Source organism: Puntigrus tetrazona, chromosome 1, assembly GCF_018831695.1.
Source record: "Puntigrus tetrazona isolate hp1 chromosome 1, ASM1883169v1, whole genome shotgun sequence".
NCBI classification, from domain to species: Eukaryota; Metazoa; Chordata; class Actinopteri; order Cypriniformes; family Cyprinidae; genus Puntigrus; species Puntigrus tetrazona.
The window spans coordinates 28585817-28609679 of NC_056699.1; the positions used below are offsets into that span (position 1 = coordinate 28585817).

Here is a 23863-nt window from a genome sequence, read left to right on the forward strand (position 1 = left end):
TGATTCATCACGTGCAAAGATTTATTGAAGAAAACCAATATATCTGTGTTAAACCATGCAGCTGTTACATTACAGAGACATTTGCATCTGATTTGACCATGAAATAAGCTATTTAACTACATATTAACTTGCTTGACCAAACGTTTTGGCATATCCAAAAACAAGTAAAAGAAATGTAAAACAATATAAATATAAAAATATAAAAAAACAATTGTGGTTTTAGCTTACAGTTTTGTAATGACAAGAGACAAGAAGAAGAAACAGTCATTAAACACTTGAATGGATTAATCAGTATTTAAGAACATTATATAATTAAAGCTATAATTACAAAAATATATTAAATATTTTAATATTCTGAACATAGAGAAAATACATTGATCTAACAGCTGTTGATGATACAGTAGCATGAAAACGAGGCTGTGAATCCTCTGAAACAATGACCAAATATACAGTAGCTTTTATAAGAGCTCCCAGTGTTTCTACAGAACAACGCTAAGTCTCCAATAAAGCACCCAGAATAACAGATGACTCCTGATATCAGGAACAATAGTTCCTGTTCTTCAGTCAGAATATGTTTCGTTTAAACAGCATGTAGTGGAACAGATTACTCTTCTGGAATCCTTCTCCAGCGGTACTCTAGTAAATCCTGATAAAAGAGTCTGGTATAATGGTTATATAATATAACGGCTGATACAATGGTTTTTATTCTATACAAACCAAATAAACCTAAACCAACCCTACTCTTAAGAGTCACCAGAAAATATTATGCAGTTTGAGTTTTTAGATATTCGTGAAAAATAGTTTTTAGATGTTTGTTGAGGAAGATTCAGTGTTTGTTTGGAAACAATAGTTTCTGTTCATCAGTCAGAATAACTTATATTTATACTTATAGGAACATATTGCTCTTCTGTAATCACAAAGGGAATGGTTTATCTAACGTGTATATGATGGCCGGTATAATGGTTTTTATTTTTTATAACTTGTATTTTCTATCATATATTTGTGTTTAAACCAACTGGACTCCTAAACCTACTACTTATAGAAAACTTTCTGCATTTTTAGTTTTTAGTTTTTAAAAGCATTTCATATGTTTTTATGCATTTTTAATTTTGCAGACATAGGCAGAAAATGTGTGTTCCCATTAACCAACCAAACCGCTGCACACTCACTTTTATTTCCAGTATGACATAGTACTTTTAAAGCATCTAGTTTAAACAAATTCAGTCACCATTTAGATGTTCATTAGCAATTAGATGCATTAAAAGCCAAATTATAAGCAACAAATGTGTGATTTAGTTCCTTCCCAAAGCAGATTGTGTAATCTGACACAGAGACAGTTCAGACTCAAACACCCCAAACCCAGCGTAGAGGGGTTCGGTGAATGTGGTGTTGAATGTGTGTAAGTGTGTGAGTGTGTGTGTGTCAGAGACGCTGTAGAAGGACAGAGAGCCGGCCGACGAGTCCAGATACACTCCTACTCTTGTAGAATAGGGTGATGGGACAGGTACGCTAGTGTTCACATTATTATGCCAGGAAGTAAATCCATCAGAAGAGCAGTACAGACTCCAGGATTTATCACTGCATCCAAACCAACAATCATTCCCTCCTTTCCTGCTGAGTGCTTTATATGTCACTGCTATATCAGCCTTAGCTCCAGTCCATTCAACCTCCCAGTAACAGCGTCCAGACAGAGTCTCTCCACAAAGAACCTGCTCAAAGCTCTCAAACCTGTCTGGATGATCAGGATACGACTGCTCCTCCTTAAGATATGTTGCCTTTCTATTGTCCTCAGAAAGGGAGAGTTTAACATGCGCTGTGTTTGGATCTAGTGTAAGATCACAAGCATCTGAACACAAGAAGATTTAAGAGTTTTAACTCTAACGTCTAAACTACAAATGTTTTAAGGCTGTGTGTTAATAAATGGGGTAAACCTTAGATTATGAAAGGGTAGAATTAAGGGACAGAATGTAAAGTAAAAGAAAACTGTGTGAGAGTGAGAGAGAGAGAGAGAAAGAAAGAAAGAAAACCTACATTTTCTCAGTCCTGGTGTAAGTCTGAAAGGTCCTTCATGGTTGCAACTACAAAATCAAATTAAAAGCACAAATGTTAAAATACTGATGGGTAAAATATTACTGGGCAACTTAAAATCAATAAATAATTCTCCAACCAAAATTATAGCCAAAATAGCAAAACAAAAGGGCTTTGTTTAGGAGGATTGAAATCAATGACTGAAACAGTGGTGTTTAATTGTTTTTTCCTCAACTGTGCATTTTCATAGCAAAGAAAAGCTATCAAAAGATAAATATGTCAGTTGTGTGGATGCTATTATAACGATCGGTTGACAACAAGTATATTAATCATGAATATTAAATAAAATCCCCAAATCAGTCTTTTAGGTGCAATAAGTAAACAAAAAACTATTATGTTTAGCATGATCCAACATTTTTTTTAAAACAGACATAAATGAGAAATAATTGAATTATTAACCAGAGCCTTACAAAAACCTCAATGACTTTTTCAATGACTTTCAATGACTTTAGTAATTACTTGAGAGTTATCATAATCTTCAGGGATACAGATCCCAAAAAATAGTAATCCTTTTAGAAGGATGTAGTAACATCATCATACTGATCCTAATAATTAGTAACTTCCTCTGAAGTATTTGGTAATACCACAACCTTCACTTTAGAATGAAATATGCATTATGTATTGTTCATATTAATTATGAGGCTTATACTTAGTAGTTCTTGGGGAGGTATGAAATAAATTATAGTTACTGATTAGTTAATAGTGAACTACCACATTCAACTAATTACTATTACTTACTAATTCATTAATCAGAGTTTCTTGTTAGTTACTGTTCCTGTGCAGTTATTCATTAATTATGGCACAGTAGTCTAAAGTGTTACCCACTTTGGTGTTATTTACACGCCAAAATACCAACCCCAAGATTTGTTTACAATTTTATGGTAGTTCTTAATAATAATAAGAAAAAAAACTGAAAAATAGCAAGGGTCATCTCTTATGCACATACTGCCCCACATACTTGAGTATCTTCAGTTCATAGTTGGGATCCTCCAGTTTGTGTTTGAGCAGCTGCACTCCTGAATCTCCTGGGTGATTGTAGCTCAGATCCAGCTCTCTCAGGTGTGAGGGGTTTGAACTCAGAGCTGAAGACAAATAACCACAGCCTTCCTCTGTCACCATACAGCCTGACAACCTACACACATACACACAGTCACATCATCTATAATGCAGGGAATTAAAATAACTAATTTAATAAATCTATAAAATCTATTGTGATGACAATTTAAAACAAAATCCTCAAAGGTAAGAGACAAACTCAATAAATTGTCTTTTAGGATTTTATTTTTGCAAGAATTTCAGACTGTCGTACAGAAACTCACAGTTTGCTGCAGAGTGCGACCAAGACGACAGGGTGGTTCTGACTTTTATACCTTATCTCACCCCTCAAGGTTACCATTCTTAACAGCTGTACTTTTTACACTTTGACCTCACATTAGTATGAACACACACTTAAGGCACTGGGAGGTTACACTTTTAGATCACATTGTGACCTCATCACGAGTATCCTGAGAGATCATGATGACATCACTGTGATTGGATAGTAACAGTACATTTTTGATAGCTCTTCATTATTAAATCAACATTAGAATCACATGTTCCAATCTTATTTTACAAATTGTTGGGTAATAAATATATCAAAGATCCAATCATACACACCTCAGTTTCTGGAGATGACAATTTGGACTCTTCAGTCCATCACAGAGCAGTTTCACTCCTGAATCCTGCAGGTCATTGTTACTCAGATCCAGCTCTATTAGCTCTCTTGAGGACTGTAGAGCTGATGATAAAACTTCACAATCTTGGGCAGTGAGACTACAGTCAGTAAGTCTGAAAAGTAAATAAAGAAAAGCATAAAAAATAATTCTCAATCTCATTCTATGGTTTGTGTTTTGGTAATATCAGGTACTATTAGCTCTAGTCTAGTCTAAACATACTACAAATTATACGCAAGATACATTAGTCAACTGAAATTTCATTCAGAAACAGATCCTTTACTGTAAGACATGATTAAAAACTGGTTGAGAATTTAAAACTCACAGAGCTTTTCTGCAGTTGATCACAGCTGGTATCAGTCTTCTTTTCCCATTATCTGATGTGTTGTATTTCTTGAGGTCCAGCTCATCCAGCACCTCCTCTGACATCTGAAGCATGTAGGAGATTGTTGAGCAGTGAGCAGAAGATAGTTTCTTCTCTTGGTGTTGGTCTGATTTCACAAACTTCTGAATCTCTCTGTACAGAGTCTGATCTTTCACTTCCAGCAGACAAAGGAACAGATTGATGGATCTTTCAGTGGAGAGGTCATGTCCATCTTTGATCTTCTCATTAATGTACTGTGTCGTTCTCCTGATACTCTCTGAGCTGTTCTCTGTGTGTGTCAGTAGATCCTGTAAGAGTCTCTGATTGGACTCCAGTGAGACGCCCAGCAGGAACCGCAAGAACAGATCCAGTTGCCCATTCTGTCTGTCAATTGTGTTATTTACTGCACCTATGAGCAAATTTTGTACTGAAGCAAAATTCTCAAGTCTTTCCATAGTTGCAGTTACATGGTAGTAAAACACAAAGAAAGCAGCAAGAAACTCCTGAATGCTCAGATGAATGAAGCTGTAGACTTTCTTCTGATGAATCACAGATTCCTCCTTAAAGATCTCAGTGCAAATCCCAAAGTACACTGATGCTTCAGTGACATCTATGCCGCTCTCAATCAGGTCTTCCTCATAGAACATCACATTGCCCTTCATCAGCTGCCTGAAAGCCAATTCAGCAAGTTTCACAATAACTTTTCTGTTGGACTCCAGAAGTTTTTCTGGATCACTCTCTTTATACTTCTGGTTCCTCATGTTGATCTGAATCAGCAGGAAGTGGATGTACATTTCAGTCAGAGTTTGAGGGATTTCTGCATTCAGATCTTCTTCCAGGAGCTTCTGAAGCACAGTGGATGAGATCCAGCAAAAGACAGGGATGTGACACATGATGTGGAGGCTTCTTGCTCTTCTGATATGTGAGATGATTTTGCTGGCTTGATGCTGGTCACTGATTCTCTTCCTAAAATATTCCTCCTTCTGAGGTTCAGTGAATCCCTGAATTTCTGTCATACGGTTGATGTATTTGGAAGGGATCTGATTGGCTGCTGCTGGTCTGGATGTGATCCAGATGAGAGCAGAGGGAAGCAGCTCTCCTTTCATGAGGTTTGACATCAACACACTCACTGATGAAGTCTCAGTCACATCACAAACTTTCTGATCATCTGAAAACATCAGTGTGATTCTGCTTTCATCCAGACCATCAAAGATGAACACAACTTTACACTCCTCATAAATCTTTGAGTCCAGATCATGAAGTTCAGGATAAAAGTCCAGCAGAAGTCTCTGAAGACTGTACTGATGATCTCTGATCAAGTTCAGCTCTCGAAATGGAAGCACAAACATGAAATCTACATCCTGATTGGCTTTTCCCTCGGCCCAGTCCAGAATGAACTTTTGCACAGAGACTGTTTTTCCGATTCCAGCGATGCCTTTAGTAAGAACAGTCTTGATCTGGTCTTTCATCTCACATCCCGGTTCAGCTAAGGCTTTAAAGATGTCATTGCAGTAAATAGGAGTTTCTTGTGAGTCATTTGTTTGTGCTGTTTTTTCCATCTGTAAAACCTCATGTTCTTTATTCACTCCTTCACTCTCTCCTTCAATGATGTAGAGTCGTGTGTAGATCTTGTTTAGGAGTGTTTCATTGTCGTGTACTTTGTCTCCCTCATATAATCGTTCATACTTGTTCTTTAAGCTGGTTTTGTTGTGGTCTATCACTCTCTGAAGGTCATCATACACTGATTTCCGTAGATCTTCAGTCTCACTGGATGCATCGCAGATCAAAAATGTACAGTCAGAAAAGATAATTACAGTGCTTTCCATGACTCTTCAGAAATACCTTGTCTACAAAAATATTGATATATCTCTGATATATCACCGAGCCTTACTAAAACTCAGATGAGAAAGGACAATTTGAAATTGCATCATATGACCTTTTTTAAGGGCACTGTAGATATGTTTTTAGATAGTACATATTACATGTTTAGGGCCCAAGCATGCGATTAGGGTTGGATTGATTAGAGCTTTGTTTAGGGTTTCGGCTAAACTATACAGGACATCAGCACTCCAGGACCGACTAGAAACTGCCTACCCCTGGCATAGACTATTATTCTTCTTCTCCCAAATTAATTGCAGTTTTGAGGGCCTAAACATGCTTGAAAACTCACTTGAAACTGCACATCTGATATGGTTAATAAGTGGGTGTGGTAAAATGGCTTGACAGCACCCCCTTTAAAATTTTAATGCAATGCCTCTCAAGCTAGGTTTCCCATACATGTATAAAATTTAGTACACACATGTAAAACCAAACACCAATACCTACAAAAAGTCCCCAGGCACAAAGTTCGAAAGTGAAATTAATTATAAATTAATCTAAATGAATTAATTATAATTATTAGAGCAGTACTCATCATAATTATCTCACCATATGAATACAACTAATAGCAGAGATTTAACACAGAAGTCAAAAGACAAACTAAATCTAACATGACAGTGGCATTATTGTAAACCCAAAAATATAAATATAAAGTTTCTGATACTCTGTAACTCTCAATAAGGGCAGGTGTTCATCAGTGTTCATGGGTGTAACAAAAATACAGCATGACTTTTACTTCCATTTCCCTGGACTATCCACCTCTGTTTAAAGGTACAACTAGAGATAAAATATAGTAACCACTCCAGCTACAGCCATTTGTATCTTTTTTCTGAGAGTGTTCAGTTATAATAGCAGCTGGCAGCAGAAAGTTTGGCACATATAAATGAATTTGTCATATTCTTTCTATATTTAATACTGCATATTGTTGACCGTTTACAGTTTTCCTAAAGCCACCAGGGGACGGTAAGCCAGGGCTGCATGCAGCTTTCATTTTGATTACATTTAGTGTTATTTAATTTTTAAAATAATTCAACCTTAAGTAAGAGTAAATTGCGTGAATGATGATACTCACAGAGGGTCAGGGGTCACTTCATTATTGAAAGCTTCGGGTGGGTCCATGCTTGCTATGCTGGGATCAGGAGACTTTGATCTTGATCTCCTCCTCCAGATGATGCTGCTAAAAGACAAATAAAGGAAAAGAGAAATATACAGCATTTTGTGTGTTGGCAAAGACTTCAGTGCATGTTTCAGTGCTGCGTCAGTAGGTGGCAGCAAGTGTCTTTTTAATTTAGAAAAAATTCTAATTCTGTACAAATGACTTTCAAATCCGGATATCAGGTCTGCTTCTAGTCAAACATGCCAGCTAGTGCAGGGACATCGATAAGATTAACCCCTTAGGTATCGAGTTTTGGTAAAGAACGACGGAATGTTTTAAGATACATTTTCTATGAAGAATTAAAAAACAGCATGTATTTGAGATAAATATTTTGTCACTTTTGATTAACTCAATGTGTCCATGCAGAATGAATCGCTAATTTCTCTATTTTACAGTCTGATGCAGTAGTAGCTTTGCATCACGGTTATAAATAACATTTTAAATGGAAAACACTTTAAGTTAAGTGTTGAAGTATTTTTGATCAAATAGATTAGAGACTTTACAACAACAATAATAATAATAATTACTCAAGGAAACTGAAAGGTTAAGGAATTGATTTTGAGCTTATCTGTAAATGAAACCACGAGGCAAAGCTCACTCTGAATGAGGCCTTCTGGAACATACTCTAAGTCACTGTAAAAAGAAATAAGTAACAGCAGAATGTAAAATTACTAGTGTCTTACCTGGGGTCAGAGGTCATGGGAGCATCAGTAAATTTAGAAGGCATATTCTTCATGGAGTCATTCTCATCTTCTTTCTCCTCACAGAGACTCATGGCTCTTGCTTCAAAAACACTGTTTAGAGAACATATATGGTTTTAATATTTTCAGTCATCTCATACTGTGTAACACATCGTCATAGTTTTATACGTGAGACTGAACTCTCTGATGTGAACTAATAAACAAGCACATGGTGCACCTGGGATCTGTATGACAACACCAATGCCCGTTGTGTTCTGGGAAACAATGTCTCATGCAGTGTCTTTATAGATCAAATTTTATCAAATGTAGCAGGTAACCCGGGCAGTTCAGGCATAGAACCTAGTTATTATGTAGTTATTGCAATTACTACAATAACTAAAATGCATGTACAAGAACATAACAGAGTACTACCAACAGATCTTTCAAAAAAGCCCGAAGGACTTGATTAGCTGGATCAGACGTGTTTAATTGGGCATGAATCTAATCTCTGCAGGGCTGGGATCCTCCAGGAGTTTGACACCTGTGCTTTAATACCAGTTGCACTGCTCAAATATTTTGACACAACACTGTTACTCTTAACTGTTTAAGTTCACTTAAGACATAACTGACAGTAATTACATGAAAAGTCTCCAAGACAAGGTATGTGCACACAACCCCGCTTACAAGCACAGACAGGAACCTTAATGACATTTCAGGCCAAAATCCAAGGACTCTGTTAGAACTTTATTAAAACTACTTTGCAGTGATTTATTGTTGGATATATCTATTTCCTTTGTGCATTGGCTTAGAAGATGAAACATTGAGAAATGCATTTTTGAAATAATATAATCATGGTAAAATGTATGTATTTTAATAGAATTCATATCGAAAAAGGTCTCTGAGAAATGTTTTAACATAAAACACACAATTTCTAAATTTAAAAACATTGCAATACCATGTATTCTTTCATCAATATTAAACAGATTTTTAAATAATTTAAATAGCATTTACTCTGATCAAGGGTAATAATAACTATTATTATTACTGTTATTATTATTGTTATTTAATTGTTTTTATTTATTTTTTTCCATTTGTAAAATGATGGCAAAAAACATATAAAAATGACATTTGCATATTGTGACATGACTTCAGGAGGTTTCATCATCCTCAAATCAGTAACCCTTCCCTTTGGATGCAGCTGAGCCAATGGCAGTCGAGTATCCGTTGTATGGGGGCAGAGCTCTGTAGGATTCAGTGCCACAGAGAAACATCGGAAGATTCAAAGCTTGCATATTATTCATTAAAAAAAAAAAAAAAAAAAAAAAAAAATGTCCCTAAGCATTCAACCAATGAAGACAAAAATGTAAATTTGTTGGGTTGTCATACAATTTTCATCTGCTCAAGCAGAACATAGATAATTATAACATTAATATGATTCCACGCTATAGTGTACAAACCTAAATACATTAATTTAATTTTACCCTGTGGTTCATCAACAGTGTTGATCTGGGATGCTGTCATCCATGACATAAAAATTATCACTATTTATTTATTAATTTTTTTAAACAAAGCGTTAAAACATGTGAGACTGCACCCAATAAAGACAATCAAGATGAGACAAAAAAAAAAAAAGTCAGCCACCCTTTTAATTGGCATGTCGTCACCCTCCAGAATTAGGAAGTTAATGTGAATAACAAATATACAACTGTGAAACAGGAACAAAAACATATATAATTTTTTTAATTTTACATAGCGAGAGAGTTTAAGGTGCCTTTATTTTATGAACATTAAAAAAAAGTAATAATGGCGCTGTTTTTGTACAGAGCTGAGCTTAATAGTGAGTTCAAAGTAAAAGCAGACGTAAACATACAGTTAAAGAATGTACTGTGTATATTAGTGTCGTCAAATTATTAATCACGATTAATCTCATCAAACGTACAAGAGTATATTTATTATGTATATACATATATAAATAAATGCTATACATAGGCTATACCTTTATATATGTATATTCTTATATTTTTACATGAAGATTTCATATTTAATGAAATATACGTCGAACTTTACGAACTCATTTTCAAACTCATTTCATTGACATCTACTAAAATGATTTAAAACAAATACACGGAAGATTTTAATCTATAGTAGAATCTGGGTTATGTATAGGAACTTGAGCGATTATCAAAATATACTTTTCAGTCACTGAGGTGCTAACTGTCTAAATGTAGAGATGCGGGATTGAAACACTACATAAAAGACAAAAGAGCAGCTTACCGAAAAACAGACAGACGTTTAAAGCCTGGAAATGGCGTCTCTCCCTTCACCTCGATTACTTTCACTTCCTTATAGTCACCTGCTGCAGGTGAGTTGTTTACTTCTTTCCTCTCTTTGTCCCTCTCGTGGCACAGATCACTATTACAGTCTTACCAAGCCTGAAGGACTGGTTCATCAGCTGATTTTTGTTCAGAATATTGGTTTCAAAAGAGCGGAGAAAGCAATGTCAATGTAGCCCAGAATCTGTGTAAACAAATTATATTTTATGTGTTTATGATAAAAAAGATACATATTGACATATTGACAAATTAACAAAATTAGATTCCCAGCTTCACAAACATTAATTTAATTCACAAATAAAATGTGATTTGAAACGACAGCAACAGCCTGGCATTCATTTGTGAAGCGTGTCTCATGTGTTTGTGAATCTCTGCACAAAATTGCTCTACAGTCAGGACGGGAGCAGATTCATTTTAATGCATTATTTCAACGCTGTTCAAATTGAGCTGAAACCTGGGGTATGGTTCAGAACGGCAGACGGTGAATGAAAAGAAATCAAATGTCAGTGCTCCTTAGCTCCGCCCACACGACACGCCTCCAGGAGCTCGGGTCTCTCCGGAGAGAATCGTAAAGCTGTATCTTTCTTTTATATATGATAAAACTAAAGAGTTTTTGGAGATATGAAGGATGCAGTGATTAACGTGAGATTGGGTGAAACTTCGTCTGTTATGCTTCTTTTAAGAATCAAGAAAATGTAAAAATAAGTAATTTAACAAATTACATGAACTGTCAAGGGAAGCAGCTCTCCTTTCATGAGGTTTTTAAGTTAAGTTACATTTTATTGTTTCTTTTTCATGTACACAGATCCATCTCGTTACAGTTTTTCACTGGCTTGTCTCTTAGACTAGCGCATAATTCGTTTAAGTAAAATACTTCATAGTGTTAAAATCAGATACTCTAATACTTTTACTGTAGTGGAGTAATTTTTACTTTAAGGTACCTGTACTTTTACTCAAGTATGGTTTTTAGGTGCCCTTTTACACTATTGCTGAGAGGTCTGAGTGTTTTAGCTGACTGCAACAGACAACTGTGGTAAACTAACAGCCATGTACTTTTGACCTGCCCACATTGGTCACTCTTTCCTAACAGAATCACAGAATATCATGGCAAAACAAAAATGGCTGATGAGCAGGACTCCATTTCTTTCCAGAATAATGGTTTATGTTCAACTGCCAGAATAACTTTATGTGATGGTATCACTTTATCTGGGGGTCTCTCCTCAGTCGTGGTATTGTGGATGAAACAGACTACAACCACCACCACTAACGACTCGAACCCACATATATTATAAATAATAGATTCATTTTGATTCATACTCTGAAAAACATAATGCCAAGGTGAACTGATGAAACATCACCCCATTTATTTCTTAATAGGAGACGATTCAAAGATCTCTTTGTACTTTATTGTATGACTTAACAATCAATTATCTCCACGTGTCCGAGCATACAGGGATCAATTTGTTTTTCAATTACATAGATATGATGTTGATATGTTCAGTTCAAGCACTAATAATAAATATGACATTATGGAAATGTCCAGGAAGGTAAATTGGTTTGCTTTATTTCAGCTAAAAGTCAAAACAATCTCTTTAATTATATTCACCCCACATGTGACTTCAGTATGAATGCCTATGATTAAATGAATAATTTAATTTTTTTTTTTCACTGATTACTAAGTTGACTACTGATTAATAATTAGATACTATTTATACTGTGTTAGAGGAAAGAAAAGAAGAAAAAATGTGACAGATTGTTTGAGATGTCTCAGTTGTTTCTCACATTGTTTCATCTGACACAAGAAACACTGAAGAATCAGCATAGACTGCAATCCCAGCGTAGAGGGGTTCGGTGAATGTGGTGTTGAATGTGTGTAAGTGTGTGAGTGTGTGTGTGTCAGAGACGCTGAAGAAGGACAGAGAGCCGGCCGACCAGTCCAGATACACTCCTACTATTATATATATATAGAGGATATATATATATTATACTATTATATATATTTATTGCTCACATTTCTGTGCCAGATAGTGAATTCATTAGCGCAGCAGTATAGACTCCAGGACTTGTCGTTGTATCCAAACCAACAATCACTCCCACCTTTCCTTCTAATGCCTTTATATGACACTACTATTTCAGCACCCTTCCCGCTCCATTCAGCCTCCCAGTAACAGCGTCCAGACAGACTCTCTCCACACAGAACCTGCTCACAGCTATCGAATCTGTCTGGATGATCCGGATACGACTGCGGCTCTGTCACGTGTGTGATCTTCCTCTTCTCTTCAGACAACACGAGTTGAGTGTTTATGGTGTTCGGATCAAGGGTGAGATTATATACATCTGAAAACAGCAAGAGAAATAAACAAAGGATAGTTTTAGAACTCTCTCTCTCTGTGTGTGTGTGTGTGTTTGTGTGTGTGTGTGTGTGTGCACTTGTTTAAAAGTATTTGTAAGGGCCAAATGTCCTTACAGGGAAATATTATAACAATCAACTAGTAAGGACACTTTTTGGTCCATACTATCTAAAAAGGCTTATAAATTGGCCAAAACACATTTTTACCTAAAGAGGTCATGAACTGAGAAAACAAAATACCATTGATCTTTTGACATAGAAGAGATCATTGTACTATTTTAAAAACATTCTGTAAGTTTCAGAAAATTAAAACTTTAATCATAAGTCTAAAAACTGCTTATATTGAAGGCAGACCATTTATGAAATGTTCTGCTACTAAATGTCGCTCTGAAAACAACAGGAACTTGTTTATGAAAAAAAATGCATTTGCTTTGCATTCCTTCTCATCGCAACATTAGGAAAAAGTGGATGAACTTCCAGACTGCATCAGTAAGAACTTTCTTTACAAGAAGATTTCTTTACAAACAGGGTAAAGAATGTAGGAATTTCAAAAGAACTGAAAGACAAATGCTGTGCCAACCATACTGGAACTATTCAACTATTAGCAGAGCAGAAAATAATGTTTTTTAGATAAATCTGGAAAACATTATATTTGAGTCACAGAGAACAGTACAAAATAAAACAAACAAAAAAGGCAGTTCATGAGCCTTTTGAATCTAGTGTTTTGGCTATGTTTCTGTGAAGAGTAGGTTTAAGGTTATAGGTTGGGTTATATATGTTTAACTTGTGTTACAGTCAACTGAAGTCTATGCAATGTACTTGATAATATGGTCAAAGAAATGTGTGTGTGTGTGTGTTGGGAGGTCAGAGAAAAGACCTACATTTTCTCAGCCCTGGGGTGATTCTTAAATGTTGTCCATTATCCACACTAGAACGAGATAAATAAAAATCATGACTAAATTATTAATCATCAAAACTTTAATGAACTAATAGCTACAGAACACCAAAGACACAACAGCTCAAAAAAACCAACAGCACTCCTAACTGAGTATAAATCCAAGAATAAGTGACTAAACAAAATAAATATTTCAAAAATTCTGTTAAAAATGAAAAGACTCAAAATAAAGATACACATAAAGATAGATGTTAATATATGCATAGCAGAAAATATATTCTGAAGCCTTAGGTGAAAACAGTAAACAATGCTGGCGGTGACTGGCCAGCACTGGTTATCAGTATTAGTAAACTTGAGTGAAACCCTGTTACAGTCCACATACTTCAGAATCTGCAGTTTATAGTTGGGATCCTCCAGTTTGTGTGTGAGCAGCTTCATTCCTGAATCTCCTGGGTGATTGTAGCTCAGATCCAGCTCTCTCAGGTGTGAGGGGTTTGAACTCAGAGCTGAAGACAAATAACCACAGCCTTCCTCCGTCACCATACAGCCTGACAACCTAAAGATGGATTTAAAACACAGACACACACACACCTTAAATAATTTTACAAAGGATGAAATTAAATAAGACATTAAGGTCCAGCCACACAAAGCCAGAGCTTTCCCTTTCCAATCTATTTTTCCCTTGTTCTCAAAAAACCTATATAAAAACAATATTATCTCAGATTTCTATATTAAAATACCATGAACTTATAAATGGTTGTGGCCTTTTAATTATGTTTTTCCTGCTTCTGTTCTTCTGCCTTTTTTGTTTTATTGACCTAGTTTCCCATTATGTCATACTGTTTACCTGTGTTCATTTAATTAAAGGAATAGTTCACACAAAAATTAAAATTAGCCCATAATGTACTCACCACAAAACCATTCTAGGTGTATAAGACTTTTTTATTTCTGACCAACACAGATGGAGTTTTTTTAAGCTCTTCCAAGCTTTTTAATGCTGGTGAATAGTGGCCATGATTTTGAAACTCTTTAAATCAAATATATCTGCAATGTAAAACTAACCCATACATCTCAGGGGGACAACATGAGCCTTTTGAGGCAGAGTTTTTGTAGCAAAAAAATATATACATAATATATATTTTTTTAATTATAAACTCAAATCACTAACTTTTGTTCCTAAGAGTATGAAAATATACCAAGAAAAGTGCTAAGAGTTCTAAGAGTGCTCATTGTTCAGCACGGATGTCTCTGCTTTACAACAGCATGTGCAGCTACAGAGATAGATTTAACACAGGTGTTCATGACTGGAATAAACATATGGCAGGACTTTTAATTTCTGAGCATTCATGATATCCATAATCAAATGTGACATACCTCAGTATCGGCAGCTGACAGTTTGGACTCTTCAGTCCATCAGAGAGCAGCTTCACTCCTGAATCCTGCAGGTCATTGTTACTCAGATCTAGCTCTCTCAGGACAGAGTTTAGGGTTTGTAGAGCTAATGATACAGTTTCACAATGCTTATCTGAGAGATTACAGCCAACAAAACTGAAAGAGAAAGAAATTAATTAACCTTTCTATACATGTCATTTAAAAAATATAAAAATATGTATACCCTATACCCTAACCCTAATGTAAATGTATTATAAAATAAAGCAATTATACTTAAGATAAAATATTTGCCAATAGAAACTGTAATTCTATTAAGAAAAGATTTTCACAAAGATTCTTCACCCACATGGCTTTTCTGCAGTTGATCACAGCTGGTATCAGTCTTCTTCTGCCCTCATCTGATGTGTTGTATTTCTTGAGGTCCAGCTCATCCAGTGGCTCCTCTGACATCTGAAGCATGTAGGAGATTGTAGAGCAGTGAGCAGGAGAGAGTTTCATCTCTGAGTTTTTTTCTAATTTCACAAACTCTTGAATCTCTCTGGACAGAGTCTGATCTTTCACTTCCAGCAGACAGAGGAATAGATTGATGGATCTTTCAGTGGAGAGTCCATGTCCATCTCTGATCTTCTCTTTAATGTACTGTGTGTTTCTCCTAATGCTCTCTGAGCTGTTCTCTGTGTGTGTCATTAGATCCTGTAAGAGTCTCTGATTGGACTCCAGTGAGATGCCAAGCAAGAACCGCAGAAACAGATCCAGCTGACCATTCTCACTCTTGAGGGCTTTATCTACTGCATTTATATGTAAATTATGTATAACATCACAAAACTGCAATGTGTCTTCTGTTTTTATTACATAATGGTAAAACACAAAGAAAGCAGCAAGAAATTCCTGAACACTCAGATGAATGAAGCTGTAGACCTTTCTCTGATTAATCACGGACTCCTCCTTAAAGATCTCAGTGCAAATCCCAGAATACACTGAGGCATCAGTGACATCTATGCCGCTCTCAATCAGGTCCTCCTCATAGAACATCACATTACTCTTCATCAGCTGTTTGAAAGCCACTTCAGCAAGTTTTACAATCACTTCTCGGTTTGACTGCAGGAGTTTTTCTGGATCACTCTCTTAATACTTTTGGTTCCTCATGTTGATCTGAATCAGCAGGAAGTGGATGTACATTTCAGTCAGAGTTTGGGGGATTTCTGCTCTCAGATCTTCTTCTAGGATCTTCTGAAGCACAGTGGATGAGATCCAGCAAAAGACGGGGATGTGGCACATAATGTGGAGGCTTCTTGCTCTTCTGATGTGTGAGATGATTGAGAGTGTTGTTTATTGGAGGGGATCTGATTGGCTGCTGCTGGTCTGGAGGTGATCCAGATGAGAGCAGAGGGAAGCAGCTCTCCTTTCACGAGGTTTGACATCAACACACTCACCGATGAAGTCTCAGTCACATCACAAACTTTCTGATCATCTGAAAACATCAGGGTGATTCTGCTTTCATCCAGACCATCAAAGATGAACACAACTTTACACTGCTCATAAATCTTTAAGTCCAGATCGTGAAGACTGTACTGATGATCTTGGATCAAGTTCAGCTCTCGAAAAGGAAGCACAAACATAAAATCTACATCCTGATTGTTTTTTCCCTCTGCCCAGTCCAGAATAAACTTCTGTACAGAGACGGTTTTTCCGATTCCAGCGATGCCTTTAGTAAAAACAGTCTTGATCTGGTCTTTCTCCTCACATCCTGGTTTAGGTGAGGCTTTAAAGATGTCATTGCAGTAGACTGGAGTGTCTTGTAAGTGTTTTGTTCTGGCTGTTTTCTCCATCTGTAAAACCTCATGTTCTTTATTCACTCCTTCACTCTCTCCCTCTATGATGTAGAGCTGTGTGTAGATTCTGTTCAAGAGGGTTTCATTCTTTTGGAGTTTCAATCCCTCAAATAATCTCTCATACTTGATCATCATACTGGTTTTGTGTTGGTCTTTGAGTCTTTGCAGGTTTTCTTTCTCCAGTATATGTTTCTGCAGGACTGCTTTAGGTTTGTCCTCCCTGATGTGGGTCTGACAGTGGAATGTAGATGATGGCACAGATCTGATCACAACATACAAAAAACACAAACAGCATTACATTACACAAGATAGTAAATACAATTTCAATTTAAAGGTTTATAAAGACTGGAATTATCTAATATGCATGGGACAGCTCATTACACAATTTCAGACCTCTTGTAATAAATAAAGATAATTATCTGAATATGGATAATAACAAGCATCTGATAAATATGGATAATTATAATCATCTGAAACACGAGTTAGATTAAACAATCTTTTGTGTACTTAAAGAAGCTATCAATTCCTGTTTATAAGTGGCTTTAACAAGAAATAAGCATGAACCTCTCCTGGGACAAGTCCTAGGTGACAAGCCAGAAAGAGAGCGGTCCATCCCCCCTTATGAAGAAAAATATATATGAGGTTGTGACGTCACCCGGTGCGGTGCAGCTGAGGCCCCACCCTGGAGCCCCACCAACTCCAGGAGTTACCCCATGTGTCCAAAGGAGCGATGTGGGCCCAACCTTCCGTGGGCTCACCACCTGCATTGTGGTTTGGGCATCAGCCGGCGGGAGACCCTGGCGACCCAATCTTCGGGAGCAGATTCTGGCTCTAGGGACATGGAATGTCACCTCTCTGGGGTGTAAGGAGTTAGTGCGAGACGTTGAGAGGTACCAACTAGAGATAGTCAGGCTCACCTCCACGCACAGCTTGGGCTCTTAAACCCATCTCCTCATAAGGCTTGCTCATAGTCCTCTAGCCTAGCCGCCATGTGTTGGAGTTCACCCTGGTGAGTGAGAGGGTCGTCTCCTTGTGCCTTTGGCTTGGGAATATGTCTCGTCCTGTTATTTGTGTCTAGGGGCCGAATGGCAGTGCAGAGTATCCGGCCTTCTTGGAGTCTTTGGGTGGGGTGCTGGAAAGTGCTCCGACTGGATACTCTGTCAATCTGCTAGTGACACCTGGAGGGGCGTGATTGGGAGGAACGACCCCCCTGATCTGAACCAAAGTGGTGTTCTGTTGTTGAACTTCTGTGCTAGTCATGGTTTGCCCATAACGAGCATCATGTACAAGCACCAGGACTCCTGTGGCTGTGGTCAGTAATCACCTTAGTGGTTGTAGATGCACAGTTATTGTAATGCCAACTTTACTGTTTTAACCCTTAAATCCTGTTTACACTTAGCATTAATATATATTTGTGTGTGTGTGTATGTGTGTGTGTGTGTGTGTACAACAAATATACCATGCTTGGTTTCTTTTCATTTATTTTGAAAAGACATAAGTACAGATTTTATTAAAACTATTAAAACACATTGAAAAATAATAATTTCTGTCAGAGTGATCTGACCAGCACACAGAATATAAAGAATATCACATACTTCATTAGTCAAATATCCACGGCAGTCCTTAAGATACCAGCACATTAACACTGCATTATTATATACAAATATTAGAGTGAAATGTTTTCTCATTTAGCCATTCAGCAATTTTGGGGGTGGAATGTTCTATATTATTCCCCTCTGCAGAAATTGCTGTCCGCTACTATAAAAAATTTAAAATCATGTTTTCCTCTTAGGGATCCCCGTCCATCTTCGGCCCTAATATACATACTAGAAGCCTCACTGAACCGCCATGTCGGAGCGGTGTATTTGAAGTCATTCACCATACTGTAGGTTCACACAGAACTGTAGCATCTTTTTAAATGTTCAGTGACTCCTATGGTAAATAATGTCGAATCAAAATAATATGGCAGACGGCTTACGTATCTCAGCTCATAGAAACAGAGGCATCTAGTTATATATTCTTTGAATTGTCCTAACTCCTACCTCAAACTCAATATGCGGGTGCATTGAAGAGAACATCCACTATGGTTTCAGACGTCACTTAAAAATGGCCATTTCACATACAGCCCAGGTGTGGGCTGTAGCTAAACTGTGCAGAGTGGCCACCAGGAATTGTATTTAAGACCACTGTGTTAAATGTATTTACATGTTTTTTCATCTTCAGATTTTCATTTTTTTGTGGACCTGAGCAACTGATGTGGTGATATTGGTTCCATCTGCTCCTCCGACCAACACATAAATACATATAATATGAATTATATTGTATGTATTTATGCAATTTAGCCCCTAAATCTAACCAAATGTGCCAGAAATCAGAAACACCATGAAACACCCGAAACACTATTTTGGAGGTTTTTCTTTTGCTGCATTAGACAACAGCAGCATCAGTATCCAGCGGGATAGCCGTAATTCCTGTGGTCAGATTCAGCACAGATTTTGTCCCCCTCTCGTCCAATTGCCTGGACCACTGATAATGCAGTATTGTGATATATAATATGATTCTTCAGCCTCAGCCCATCAATTACACTCTGCATTCAGAAATAAAACACATAGAGATTTTTTTTATATAGTTATAACTTTTCTGACTTTATAAATTTGATTTATATGACAAACCTTTGTTGTCAAATGTAAGAATCGTATACCTTATCAAAGTCTTTTTCGACATTTGTCTCATTTATTGTGATCTGAACTCTGGGCTCTTCAACAGCTTTCTGCAGGTCATAGCCAAAGAAAAGATAGTTCAGGATCACCTGAGATAAGAGACACAGGGTAAAACGGTTTTTGGATAAAAGACAAATACATTTAAAAATGACAGTAACTTCTTAAAACATATACACTTAGCCACTATGTTTTTTCATCTTCAGATTTTCATTTTTTGTGTACCTGAGCAACTGATGTGGTGATATTGGTTCCACCTGCTCCTCCGACCGCCATTTTGACCTTTCCGTTGTGTTTGTCCACTATGATTGTGGGACACATTGACGAAAGTGGCCTTTTACCTTTGTCAAAACAAATATTATTTTACATGTAAACAATTATGTTTACATTGATGTTTTTACTTTCTTTATTTCTTTTTCTTTACCTGGTTTAATTAAGTTGTTTGGGCCAGGTCCACTTATCATCTCAGGATCAATGAAATCCCACATTTGGTCATTAAATATAATGCCTGTTGAGTCTGACATCACTCCAGAACCAAAACTGTGAGAACACAAGATATCCAGACTAGCAAAGAATAGCAAAGCATATTCATAAAATTTGTTTGTTTGTTCCTTAGTGTCTTTCACACAGGTCCTAGGCAGTGGGACGAAATCACCGGGCCCCACTATCACCACCTTTATCTCCACTAATGATGGTCCTGGTGAGATATTATTTTCTTTTGAATAAATCTTGTAATCATTGCTAAAGACTATATTCCACCATCTTAAGATTTTGAGGTAGATGTCAAATTTCTGACTGCTCTTGCTGCAGATAATTTGGAGTGACAGACTAAACTACTGCCTCTGACATACTTTCAGATTTCCAGTCTGTAATGCTTGTCGAGGCTCTGAAAATAATAAACATACTGGAAGTTGAGCGAGTTTCAATGATTCTCTGACAACTTCTAACATGTTCAATATTATAGATGGAAGAGCGCTCAGTAAATAAAACTGGGTGTGTTAGAACAAGACCAAGATTACGAAACGCTGCTCTCTTATATTTATCTTACTAGTTATTGATACTGCTGGTGACGGCCACTGCACTCCCATCTTCAGCAAGGACAGACAGGTGAGACGTGCCATGATCAAAGGGTACACCATCGCTGTCCTCCTGCTCAAAGTAGCTGATTTGTTTGATGTCATCTTTGATCTTACTCCTGATCTTGTTTGCAAGGCTCTCAGAGGTCATATCTTTGACAATCTGTGAAATGATATTAAAAATTTGTAAATATATGAACACCAGCAGGCTTTGAGAAAGTGACGTCTATCATAACACAAGATACTCCTGTCAGAACAGATGTGGCAAAAGGTTAAAAGAGTTGAGAGTTAAGAGTTGTCTCAAAGGTGAAGTTCACCCAAAATTGAAAATTCTGTAATTTATTCACTTGCATTGGCTTGATGTCTTTGACAGAAGGTGTCTTGAGATATATGACGTCATGTTACCGCTTCATGTTTGGTTCAAATATTTGGAAAGGAACGTCAGTAAATAATAGTATGACAGTGAAGAAAAGCGTAAACAAGACAGGGAACAATGGATTAGAGTGAGTGGAAGAGGATCAGCAATGGAGGACTCAAACTGGGGATTCCAGGATTTTACCAACAACACAATTACTTCAACATATCTGTGGTATGTCTTTGAAACAGTAAAATGATCTTTTTTAAAGTATTTTTGGGTCAACTAACCCATAATAGCCTGCAGATATCTGATAGAGGCCCAAGAAATATATAAGTAGATCTGAATTCACCTCAGTGAGGTCTTCATGCAGTGGGTCTCCTAGTTTACCCTTTTGGACATCAGCGGGCGGAAAGCCTCTATCATGCGATGATAGGTCAAAGTCTTGTTCTTTGTTGTGGAAACACTGCTTTTTGAGATGTTGTAACCTGAAAATTAATGTGTGATTATTTGAAGTGAACCATAGAAAATTGTAAAATAATTACTTAAAGACTAATATTAAATACACAGACAGATATAAAAGTGTTGCTTTTCATACTGGATGGTATGATCTTAAAATTTAAATGGTGAACAGATGTCTGGAGAAAACATACACTGTAAAAATAAATGGGAGTTAGTACAGGAGGTGGAGAGGTAACGAATAGAGATAGTTGGGCTCTCCTCCAGCCTCGGTGGCTCAGGCATCTGTTCTGGGCATGTCCCACCTGAATATGTATCCATCTTTGCTTTCATCTTTCTATGCTCACGTGCATACTGTAAAATGTTTATTTTCCACAACAAGACCAAACATGTGTAATCTCTTCAGACCATTTCATTTTCTGCTCAAAACCCCTATATTAAACACTTCTCTTACAGAGAGCTACATACCCGTCTTTCACCCATATACTAGCTCGTTGGTTAAGGGGTATGATTCTTTCTTAAGGTTCATTACGGAGGAAATCAGAAATATAAAGTCCCACTGTAACCAGAAGGTCACGGGTTCCAGCAGGGATTGTAGGTGGTTATCTACCAGGGTGGTAGTCCCTGGTGTGGCTAAGGTGAGACCCATGAGATCCCCCAACTGCTCTCTGGGAGCTGCAGCATTGGCTGCCTAACAGGTGCATGTGTATGGTTGTTAGCTACTCGCTGCTGTGTATTTAACACAAATTCCAAGCATGGGACACCATACATAGCCACAAGTCGCATCCTTTCTCATTCATATCGAAAACACTTAAACAAGTTTGTTTCACAAGTATCATTATTAATTTTCGGGATACTAACTAGTCAATTGTAAGTTGCTTTGGATAAAAGTGTCTAAAATGAATAAATGTAAATGTAAGTATTAGAAGAATAAAACAATAAAAATTACACAGATGCACATTCACTGACCTTTGAGTATGTTGAGTATCAGAGCGAGCACAGGTCCACCGAATGGAGCATCAGGAACATGAAATGTGTAATTCCCCACAGTGAAGTTTAATGCATACTCATTCAGCTCTGCCTTATAATTCATCAGGTCCTCACGCGTTATTATCCCTCCTATATCACAAGAAAGAAAGATTCAGACACGTTTTCATGCTTTGATCAAATTAAGCCCTAGACCACTTAGATTTGAATAAAGTCAGAAATTCAAGCATTAAATCAGAAATGTAAGCAATAAAAACCTGCAGCCTTGATATCATTCAGTATATCCTGAGTCAGTGACCCTTCGTAAAATGCATCTGGTCCTTCTTCTGCTATCTTCTCATAAGTGTGAGCTAGTTGGAGAAATCTTATTGTATCCTTTTCCCTTAAGATTCTTTTGTTGTCCGAGCCACAAAAAAGACTTTACTAGAAAGAAAAGAAAGACAAGAACAGAAGCAAGATGATGCTGTCAAAATTAAAGCGCAAATTATTTAGAGACCCGAGCATAAATAATAACATATTGAGGGATAACCTAAATAATTCAGAGAATTTTTTAACAAACTTTGCCTAGTTTTTTGAAGTTCACAAATGACTTATTCTTACCACAATGCTGCATTATTCAGAATTGTGCCACTAGTCTCATTAATGGCTAAGGATAAGGCCTTGCCAATCTGAAATCCCTTTCGTGCCAGCTTTATACTGGGCTCAAACAGCTCCTTCCATTTCAGTCTCCCATGTCTTTTGTGTGCTAACTCAATCCCACGCAGCAGTCCTGGTGTACCTATAAATAATCCTACCATTCATTGACAAAACACAGAGAAGTGGCTCATTCGAGGTTCAAAATTGCAAGAAATCATCAGATACATTTACTTTGCTATTTTAATAAATCACAGCAGCTCTTGTGAGCGCTAATGTCTGAGTCTGTGCTGTAAAACCATTATAGAAACTGGATTTGGGTTCATGCCAATTTTTACGGTGTACCTGCTTTTGCATTCTCTGGATGTTCTCCAAACATGTCCTGTGACGCACTCAGTGGAGCAGTTTCTCTTGCATTAATTGTCTCTACCTTTCCTAAGCGTGAAAATGAAACTGTTACACAAAAAGTAGTGACTAATGCCTTCTTCAGGAAGTTAACTTACGAAGCCTAAAAGAAGGGATCTCACCCAGAACTACCACCGAAATTAAAATGCTTGGCTGATTTCAACATGAACAAAATGAAAAACTGAACCAAAGGCCATATACTCAACATGGTTCCTTCACTTATTTTGCCACTTATTTTCTTATTTCCTGGCCAGAATTTCTTAAGATACTGCATATAGTATACAATTCACTAGTCTAAGATGCCCTTTATAAATACGAGCACTCATAAGAGGCTTAATTTCTTTTTTCCTGAGGCTGTTGCTATTGTGGAAGACTGTTGTGGGAAGAAGTCTCTCAAAACTCTTGTACCTGTTGATGCATTATATATAGTGAAAACTGCTCCTCCGCCGATGCCCATGCTTTGAGCATTAACCAGGCTCACACACAGCATAGTAGCGATAGCAGCATCAACTACTGAACCTTTACGCCCCAAGATGTCCCTGCAAACACAA

The 23863-nt window shown here is 37.0% G+C and overlaps 3 protein-coding genes across 6 annotated transcripts in view; all 3 read right to left on the minus strand.

The window, feature by feature from the left end:
- Nucleotides 1-23863, minus strand: part of LOC122356751 (NACHT, LRR and PYD domains-containing protein 12-like) — a 25546-nt gene continuing 1683 nt past the window's right edge. Inside the window, exons 1-8 of one of the 4 annotated variants that reach the window (XM_043255970.1) lie at nucleotides 10153-10305; nucleotides 7882-7992; nucleotides 7115-7216; nucleotides 4126-5931; nucleotides 3745-3915; nucleotides 3047-3220; nucleotides 2032-2078; nucleotides 1-1846 (exon numbers count right to left, since the gene is read on the minus strand). In XM_043255970.1, coding sequence (XP_043111905.1) covers nucleotides 1293-1846; nucleotides 2032-2078; nucleotides 3047-3220; nucleotides 3745-3915; nucleotides 4126-5931; nucleotides 7115-7216; nucleotides 7882-7973 — 2946 coding nt within the window. In that variant the 5' untranslated portion in view covers nucleotides 7974-7992; nucleotides 10153-10305 and the 3' untranslated portion in view covers nucleotides 1-1292. Of the gene's footprint in view, nucleotides 1847-2031; nucleotides 2079-3046; nucleotides 3221-3744; nucleotides 3916-4121; nucleotides 5932-7114; nucleotides 7220-7881; nucleotides 7993-10152; nucleotides 10306-23863 lie in introns of those variants that run through there. The other 3 variants (XM_043255835.1, XM_043255903.1, XM_043256051.1) reach the window with 3 other exon arrangements.
- LOC122349500 (NLR family CARD domain-containing protein 3-like) lies at nucleotides 12202-17392 on the minus strand. The gene is given in 6 exon segments (XM_043245565.1): nucleotides 12202-12548; nucleotides 13443-13489; nucleotides 13839-14012; nucleotides 14831-15004; nucleotides 15195-16167; nucleotides 16170-17392. Coding segments are annotated over 6 exon segments (2361 nt in total). The 5' UTR covers nucleotides 16816-17392.
- The window catches only part of LOC122349510 (glutathione hydrolase 1 proenzyme-like), a 12032-nt gene continuing 7222 nt past the window's right edge, over nucleotides 19054-23863 (minus strand). The window contains 12 exon segments of the mRNA XM_043245577.1: nucleotides 19054-19267; nucleotides 19382-19489; nucleotides 19623-19738; nucleotides 19822-19937; nucleotides 20446-20636; nucleotides 21181-21218; nucleotides 21221-21316; nucleotides 22257-22406; nucleotides 22532-22692; nucleotides 22875-23064; nucleotides 23253-23342; nucleotides 23721-23851. Coding sequence (XP_043101512.1) covers nucleotides 19124-19267; nucleotides 19382-19489; nucleotides 19623-19738; nucleotides 19822-19937; nucleotides 20446-20636; nucleotides 21181-21218; nucleotides 21221-21316; nucleotides 22257-22406; nucleotides 22532-22692; nucleotides 22875-23064; nucleotides 23253-23342; nucleotides 23721-23851 — 1531 coding nt within the window. The 3' untranslated portion in view covers nucleotides 19054-19123.